Source organism: Cryptomeria japonica, chromosome 10 (assembly GCF_030272615.1).
Source record: "Cryptomeria japonica chromosome 10, Sugi_1.0, whole genome shotgun sequence".
Lineage (NCBI taxonomy): Eukaryota > Viridiplantae > Streptophyta > Pinopsida > Cupressales > Cupressaceae > Cryptomeria > Cryptomeria japonica.
Window position 1 is genome coordinate 370,649,541 of NC_081414.1, and position 9,824 is coordinate 370,659,364.

Sequence of the window (9,824 nt, forward strand, 5' to 3'; positions counted from 1 at the left end):
GAGAGAGAGAGAGATCACTAAGTTCAAGGGAACAAGCTCCCAAGCTTAGGATATTAACTCACATAATCACATACAAGGACACACAAAATAAAGTAAAACTAAACAAAAAGGGCAAAAAGGCAAACAAAGACAAAAGACACACAAAAAGGGGTTACTACTAAAACTTAAGGCTTCAAGTCAACTAGTTGAAGAGACCTCGATAATCAAAATTTCTCAACCACTAATATCATCAAGTCAACTAGTTGAAGAGACCTCGATAATCAAAATTTCTCAACCACTAATATCATTCTTGGAATGCTATTGCAAGAGCACCAGTGGTCACATGGAAAGAACAAGAACATACATCAATTGATGAGAGGGGGAATTATGATCCAACAGTTGGTCAAGATGTGTTATGCTACATGAATTCCACAGACTAGCAAGTTGTGTTATGCTAGGTGATTTATGGAGGAATGGAACATGGATTTCATGGGTTAGCAAGTTGTGTTATGCTAGGTGAGCCATGGGAGATAACAAATTGTTCGAGACAACAAAGTGTGCTATGTTGTGTGATCCATGTGAAAAAGGCAAGGGGAGTCAAAAGGTCTAGCAAGGTGTGTTGTGTTAGTTGACTCATCCTAAAAAAGAAAGATTACCCAACAAAACTTGTTGCTTGTAAGGAAATCTACTACAAAATAGGTGCTACAGTGACACCAGGACAAGGGTCTATAAATTAAACAAGGATAACCAAACAAGACATGCTATTTGTGAGGAAATCCTACTACAAAATGGGTGTTGTAGTGACACTAGGACAAGGGTCCGCAAATTGAACAAGGATAACCAAACAAAACATGTTTTCAAGAAAGTTCTACTGCAAAATGGGTGTTGTAGTGACACCAAGACAAGTGTCAACAAATTGAATGAGGATAACCAAACAAAACACATTGCTTGTAAGGAAATCCCACTGCAAAATGGGTGCTCTAGTGATACCATGACAAGGGTCAGAAAATTGATCAAAGATAACCAAACAAAACATATTGTAAGGAAATCCACAAAATTGAACAAGGATAACTAAACAAATCATTTTTGTAAGGAAATCCACAAAATTGAACAAGGATAACAAAATAAAGCCCATTGATGGCAAGGAAATCCACAAACACAACTGCAAAATAAGTAACAAGGAGGTTGTGTATATGCCTCCCCTTAAGATGTCAATGTATCTCTATGTTGATATCTTAAGGTAGAAAAGAAAAGGATAAACACCTTCATCACCAAGGAGATATCCTTAAAGCAACAATGTCATATATTCCAAGCTAAAAATGGGACATGACTCTTTTAAGCAAGGAAGAGATAGTTGTAAAAGGGATATTTTGCAACAAATCATTTTGAGGGATGCATAATGAAAGGAGAAAGAGATCTTTGCCCAAAGACATCTACCTCCAAGAGGAGGTCTTTAAATTTTTTTTTTTAACTAAAGGGGAGGGGAAGGAGACCAAGAATGCACAACTTCCCTACTACTAGTAAATAAGATTCTTGATGAAGGATTCCTTTGAAACACCAAGGATAGATAATAAAAACAAACACTTTCAAGCAAGGAAGAGGTCTTAACAAAGGAAACACACCTCCAAGCAAGGTTAAAACCCCATGAAGGACGAGCAATTCTATACAAGAAATGATATCTTTAAAAAAGATGCAACTCAACAAAGGAAAAGTGAATCCTTAGAAAAGAGAGATAAAAGATTAAAAACTATTTTCTCTCTAGCATGGAGACAAGAATAAAAAGGCTATTGGGTTGATATCCAAGTATGACTGCACATGAAATTGTACCACCATGAATGACAAAGAGCCCCCCCAAAAATAGAAAGCTACTAGTACCATATAGTGAGGAGCAACATAATAGGTGAAGGGAGTGCTAATCATCTGCTATTTGAATGGTACCATCAACAATAAGTTGTTGAATTTCACATTCTAAATCATAACATTTGTGGCTGGAATGACCATGTATGTGATGATTTTTAAAAAAAGAAGGATTATCTTGATTTTGTTTACGATTCTTTCTTTGATTTCCTAATGAAAGGGAGATTATTTTAGCTTTGATAAGGTCAAAGTAAATGTCCTCTTGTTGTGATAAAAACTTGGGAGATCCTACACCTCTAGTGCATTGTAAAGGAGGTTCTATAGGGACCTTAATTTCTTGTCCCATTTTTCCAAGACTGTGTCCATTATAGCCTTGTTTAGAAATCATGTCATAGCCAACCTCATAAAGTCTTGTTGTGTAACTAAATCTTGAAGGGTCAAAGGGATGGATAGATGAAGGGGGAAGGGTCTTTTTAGGGAGATTCTTATTTCTCTCATTATTATTTATGTCCACTTTGTTAGGTTGGAAAGAAGTATCCACATCATCTAAAGCTTCATCTTTACTTAATGTTATGTTAGGAGGTAAATCATGAATAAAATGCATAACATTTTCTTGTCTCAAAATATGTTGATGATTAAGATAAGCTCTTGGGTAATAAGGAGGATCTGGAGTGATATATAAACTAAGATTAATATGCTTACCTTAGCCCTCTTGCACCAAAGTACCCTTGTGAGAAGAAGACTCATCATTACTCTTCAATGTTACATCTCCATTGGGGAGATCATTGATAGGAGCATTAACTCTTTCCTCATGAATAAAATATACTCTAGGAGTACAAGTATGATTCGTTTCAATATTATCTCTAGGAGGATTATCAAAGGTTCCATATGAAACATCCATCAAAGTTTTAATAAAATCTAAACATTCCATAATCTGGATGAGAAAGAGATCATAAGGAGAAAAATGTAATAAGTTGCAGACCAACACCTATTTAAAAGAGGTGTTGGTCTGTAACTTATATCATTTTTCTCCTTTAGATCTCTTTCTCATCCCGATGATGGATCACAAAGTGTGATCCAAAACATTGATGAAAAAAACACACACAATCGAATCCATAATCAACTCATATTAATCTCATGGATTGTGGAAATCTACTAGCATTAATTCCATAATCTTCTTTAAAAATATCATCATATCATAACATGAAACATGTACGAAAGCTCTGAGAAATGATTTAAAGGTAGAAAAAATATTTGAAACCCTCATAATGCAATACATTAAAGTGCTATGAATGAATGCAAGTATCATGAAGTGAAAGAAGCCATTATCCAACATATGGTTTTGATAGATATAACTAATAAGCAATGTATTCACATGTGAAATATTAAACCAATAAGATCTGAAAAATACCCAATCAAAAATATGGAAAAATGTTAGAAGTGTTAGGTTCAACAAAAATTTAGTTGGTGTGGAAAATGGGGTTCACTAGTCTAGTATGCAAACTAGGAAATTGAGCCCATTTCACAACAATACATTTAGTAAATAAAATTCAATATGCTCATCCTCAAAACCTATTGGGAATAGGGTTGAGCATAGTTTGGATTCACCTGCTTGATTTTAGTTAAAAATGATTTTGGAAGGATATGATTTGAATGCAAGAACTAGGGTTGATGATGTAAAATTGCCAATGATCAGCATGCCCAAACAATTTTAGAAGAGATGCGCAAACTTTAAGTACAAATTTGGAAACGGGAAGCAGAAAGGAACTTGTGGCTGAAATCTGGGCTCGAAAGTGTGGGTCAATGATGCTAAGCGACCTTGACCCAAAAGTGTGAGAAGCAGATATCATAAATAGTTTCAAAATCAAGATGTCATTTTGAGTATCTCCTTAAAATTTTGTAAGAAAAGTGTCGGTCACTCTTGCTAGGCGATCTTGACCCAAACTTCTTGCTTCTTCAAAATCTAGTCATGTTCATCTCAGTCTTCTCTTTCTAGATCTATATTTGTTGTCCCTAGAATTCATCACTTGCACACAAGAGGGAAAAAGTTGTTGGGTTGATAGGGGTTTGCCTAGCTCAAACCCTAGGTTTGGAATTAACCCTTAATGAAATATATGAAAGGAAAGCTCTGAAGTAAAATGTTGGATCTACAATATTATACCTCAAGCTTGCTGACGTTGATAATGGCGATGATGCAATTCTCTTTGAATATGACCCCCAAGTGTTGATACAAGAAAATGACACGACAAGACATAAAAGGTATTAATTATGAAAACATGGTTGCATGAAGATTGTTGCAACTTGCTGCTCAATAATGCTCAGGATATGAAGGATATCGTGGGATGAAATGATGTCTCCTTAATATGCTATAATATGATTGTTGATGGATGTGTGGATATGAAAATGAATTAGAAAGATTCTCTTGTACAAGGTTCCTAAGATATTTCATGAATTAGGCTAACCTCTAGCAGTCATATTGAAATATCAGGATTGTAGATCAACTGGTAAGAATTAGGACATCAACATATTTAAAAATGGGCCCAACCTGGGGGGACAAGGATGCCTAGTGTCCTTGACCACCCTGAATGGGGTGAAATAAAGGTGGTTCAGGTGCACTCAAGCTTAGGAAAGAGATCTAGATCACCATATGATCATATAATGACAATTTTGCTATGCAAAGGCTAGAAATAGGCTTGGAAAAGAGCTAGGAGGAAATACACTAAGGCAAGGGCACAAAAAGGAGTGTAAAATTTTAATAGATATCTTGACTTCAACTCATTTGTTCAAACCTCCCATCCTCTTTCTCATCCCCAAATCCCCTGTTTCACTTGCTCCTTTCCCTATTTCCCTCTTACAAAGTTAATCTAGACTTCTTCCAATCCTTGTTCACCTCTTTAATTCTTGACCTTTAGTCAAATCCTTTTTTGATATTTGTGGTTTATTTCCCCTTTATGGAATTGGAGTTCCAACATACATCTTGTTTCATCCATTTTTACCTCCAAGCATCTTGACCTTTGGTCATTCCATGTAATGTCCTGTTTAGTGTTTTGTAGATTAATGAGTTTCTAATAGAATTCTTCTATTTTACCTTACGTTTGAACATCAATCCTTTCATTTCTCATTTATTTACCTTATTCCTACTGGTTTTTTGTTGTTGGTATAATTCTATTGCACCTCTAGACTTCCCACCTCTACTTCCCTTCGCCATTTTTGTATATTTTTGTTGCATTCATTCTAGTCGCTCATGTAGTGTTCTAATACACTTCTTCCATCTTCCCTTCACATCAAAAATTCCTTTCCCCACATATTTCCCTACATCATTTTCATCTAGTTGTAGGGTTTTGATGGATTTCCAAACTTCCATCGTCGTGTCTACTTCTCACTTTTAATTTTTGCAATGAAATTTTGCACCTCCCATCTTATCTTTTCTCATTTTTTATCTAATTCATTCATGTAATTTTAGTGAACTTCTAAACTTCTATTTCAAAATCCTATCCTAACTTCCACTTCACATTGAATTCCCACAATGGTTCCCAATTCTTTTTTGTTCATTTCTTCCCATGTGTATTGTTAGAGTAAAAGGTATTAGTTTACTTAAATTTTTTTTTTTTCGGTAAAAGGCCAAGGCCAAGAATTTTATTAATCATTTTGAAATTATACACTACTCCACTCATGCGGGCACCGGTAGGAAAGAGTGGAGGCGAGAAAACCTCCGGCCTTGCCTGGGACCATAGTCCAGCAAATCATTTATAATAGTTTCAGATTTAATACATCATCACCCCGGGCCAGGGTGATCAGGTGGGGGGTATTTTATTTTCCCTCCCCTTACAAACCCAAAAGTATTATTTTTAATGATCAGTTAATCATTCCCTCAGCTTCCGACGGTTTGGCTCAGAGGTTGTTCTTTGATTGTTTATAGTCTCTCCTTAATTATCCAAGATAACCTGTTTGGCCTGCATTGTTATATCTCAAACACTTGGCATATCTGTTAGTGTTATCCAAACATTTATATCATATGAAAATTCATCTGTAAAGTTAGACTCTGCCCATCATTCAATTTCCTGTGAAAACCAATCTTTTCAGATCATCCAATAAAGAATTTAAAGAAACAGAATTGAGATTCTGATTACGATTAGGCTGGAACAAGATCGACCAGTGTCCTAACCAACCAAATAATCTTTAGGCTACCAACTCATGTTTATGCTCTTGAATTTTTTCCTTTATAAAGGATAAGACCGAAGCTACAAAAACAAGAGTAGATGAAGGAAATTTAGTCATACCGACCCTCCCAGCCTAGTAAATTTATTAGTAACATCATAAGCCAAATTTCATAATGTAAAACTATTGATCTATTCTTCAAACAATTATTGTAGCCCTGTATATCTCTTATTTTGATATCCCATTATTTTGATTATACCAAGATAAGAGACTACCTAGGCTACAATAAATGAAAGTTAAGTCATGCCTCACAATCCAGAGTTCTTGTTGGCCACTTCCGGACTGGGCTTTCTCAATATAAGGATGGGGGAAAAACAACTTAAAATCTTACCATGTTTGCAGTGTCCCATTTTACCTGGTTGATGAAGCCTTAGTGCTACCAACGTTGCATTTACTTCTTCTGAATTCTTAGCCTTCAATCCTGAACCTTATGTTCCAACTACCGTTTTCAAGGGCCATTATAGCCATGGAAATCTCAAAAAAAGTGTTAGCCGATCAAAAAAGGAAAGTAAGCAGATATTAAAAATGTCATTAGTAAACCCCTGCTCATTTTACCATGCCATTTAGGACAGCTCATAAGCAGTATGTATATACCATTCTTATGTTACTATATGTATATGTCTATATACATGAAGATATAGATATGCGTTCGATCAAAAAATTCAACCACATCATCTAGTAGAGTTGAAATAATGTATTGAGAGCATAGTCTATTCTAATTTTAAGTCTTAGCTTAGGATTATATTTGCATACCTATTCACATATTAAGCCGTCTTGCAGATATATTAAACAGTGTTTGCCTAAATTCATCCTTAACCCATATTAACGGGAACCACTGGTTCCGCGTATACAGTGATATTTTCTGCTGCCAGATAATCCTCAAACCAATCCTCCTTTGTTGGAGGCTTCACATGCATTAACCAGCATAGAAAATCCATGCTTCGCCTGATCTCTTCCTGTTGAGATCCGAAGTTGTCTTCCTCCCCTAGCATTAAGATGGGGAACCTCGGTGGTGGTCTGTTATTCCTTATGAGAATGTCATAATGTCTGGGCCGAGGGATTGTGAGATTGTCATCTATGTTGAAAAGAACCCTGTCTAGTTCTCCCAGTATGGATGGAATAAAGATATTTTTGCATAAATTCCTTATATTATCTTTGTTGCTGTCGAAATGCATGGCTACTGCGAGGAACATTGCAACAATGTCACTGTTTGCCCTGGTTCTGTCATCACTCTGAAGGAAATCCTTTCCTAGCACCTTCTTTACTGCATAAATGACAACTTCATGTGGGAATAAGATAATCTCATTTAGGCGTTTTTTGGAAATTTCCCCACAAAAGGCCATTTGTCTCTTGTCACTCTTGAGTTTGATAATTGTATCCATTATTTCCAGTTTAAGTTTGAGAGATGTGGGATCTATGTTTTAATATAAACGCGAGCTAGGCTAAAAATCAGGTTATAATCATTACTTGAAATGGCAACATGTGTTTTCATGCCATTTTAGTTATTGATAATCCAAGTTAACTTTTTGTTAATTGTGAAGATCTAAATCGTATCTAAAAATCTCTTGATGTCGTATTCTCCTTTAATGACTAGCAGATGTTCCGTAAATTGAGATCATGTTTAATTTATCATTAATTGATTCATTTGAGACGACATGCTTCGGAGGTCATATTTGTCCTATCCTTCACATGTTTCAAAAATAAATTTTGGATATCAATATCATCGAAACTAATGCATAATCTTCATTCTTAATTATACTATTAAGTCTGTATAGAGGATCAAGCCTCTTGGAGAGCATCCGTGTCAATCTCCATAAATTCGGCCAGTCTGGATCAATGCTTTAATATTACTCAGCAATAATGAATTCTACTAGAGAGTGAGCTAGGTTATAAGGGTATAAGACCGTATATATAAATGCATTTATATGAATATACAAGTATATAACAATATATGTATACCCATATGTTTATGAAAATATATATATATATATATATATATATATATATATATATATATATATATATATATATATATATACACACACACACACACACACACACACACACACACACACACATATATATGTGTGTGTGTGTGTGTGTGTGTGTGTGTGTGTGTGTCTATACATATATATAAGAAATGTTATATATGTATATATATAAATGTGTATCTATACATATATATAAGTACATATGAATATATATCTATATATAAATATATAAGTAAATGTGTATATGTTTATACATTTGTATATATCTATATGTGCATATGTAAATATATATCAATACCTGTCCAATCTATATAAAGAATATATTCAAATATATATATATATATATATATATATATATATATATATATATATATATATATATATATATATCCGTGGGTATCTCTGTATATGCATAGATTGACTGAGTCTGATCAAATATGTCTATGGAAACATGTCTATATACATATATGTCTATGCCTTATCTATATGCGTATAGATATATAATTTTTTTAAATTTTTTTATCCAACTTGTTCCTTATCAGTAAAGTCTGAAATATTAATCGTTGTCCTAGTTATCCCATCTGCCCCTAAATTGGCTAGAGCATCAGCTGCCAAGTTTGCCTCTCTGTATATGTGGTTGATAGTGAAATCTGTGAAATAATTGAGTAATTCCAATGCTTTATCAAGAATACCTTTAAGCTTCCAATTAGACATTCCTTTATTCCTAATTGCATTGATTATTAATGCTGAGTCACCTTCAATTTCTACTTTATGTATCCTTAGTTCTCTGCACATCTTTAATCCTTCTATGAGGCTTAGGAATTCATCGGTATTGTTGGTGGTCTGTCCTAAATGAATGGATTTTGATCCAATACTCTTCCCTTTATCTAAATGTATTATACATCCTGCCCCTGCAGTACCAGGGTTTCCTCTAGATGCTCCATCAAAATTTAATTTGAACCATCCATGCTTTGGAGGTTGCCATTTGCACGTTTTCCTTATTTCTTCTTTGTCTGTTCCCGTTTTCCCAGTAAAAGGAGGGATTTTTATTCCACTCCATTGCTTTCTAATAAAGTTGTCCCATTCTGTGAATGACTTTCCATGTAATGGAGTGTTCATATTCCTATTATTGGAGGTTTCAGTTATAGCCACTTCTATTTTGATTATGAGTTTTTCTACTTGCATTTCCTTTTCTTGAAATATTCTTCTATTTCTTTCTTTCTAGATCTCCCATATTACTATGGATGGGCTGCAGATCCATAAATTATGAAATAGATTTTTTTTCTTGATGATTGGCCAATATGAACACCATTCTATCAAGGAGGAGCTAATAGCTCCTGACCATCCTAGCTATGCCATTAACTAGTACCATCATTTCTGGGTATATTTGCATGTCATGAAAATATGATCACTTGTTTCCTCATCTTCCCTACATAATAGACAGATTGATGGTCCTTCATAACCCCTACGTCTGAATTGATCAGCAGTAAGTACTTTCCTTTGAATTGCCACCCAAGCAAAGAAGCCTACCTTTGGAAGACACATTTTATTCCAGCAGAGTTCGACTGGAATGTGATCTTTGCTGACTTTTGCCTTATTGTATATGCTCCTGAAGCCATCTTTGCAGTTATATTGCCCATCCTTGGATTTTGACCATACTAAATTATCATCCCCTTCTCTAAATGAAATTAGTCGGTGATTAAGTATCTTTTGCATTTCTTGGAATTTGATTTCAGGCATAAATGGACGCATGTTTTTCCATTTCCATCCGAATGCTGA

General features: G+C 34.7%; 1 protein-coding gene across 1 annotated transcript; it reads right to left on the reverse strand.

Moving 5' to 3' along the window:
- Nucleotides 1-8,564: 8,564 nt before the first annotated feature.
- On the reverse strand, nucleotides 8,565-9,164 carry LOC131858992 (uncharacterized). Its single transcript, XM_059212499.1, has one exon. The coding sequence runs from the start codon at nucleotides 9,162-9,164 to the stop codon at nucleotides 8,565-8,567; it is 600 nt and encodes a 199-aa protein (XP_059068482.1).
- Between the last annotated feature and the right edge of the window lie 660 nt (nucleotides 9,165-9,824).

What these genes read in the sequence shown, in the direction of transcription:
- LOC131858992 (XM_059212499.1), bottom strand. Translation starts at nt 9,164, where the DNA reads ATGAACACTCCATTACATGGAAAGTCATTCACAGAATGGGACAACTTT.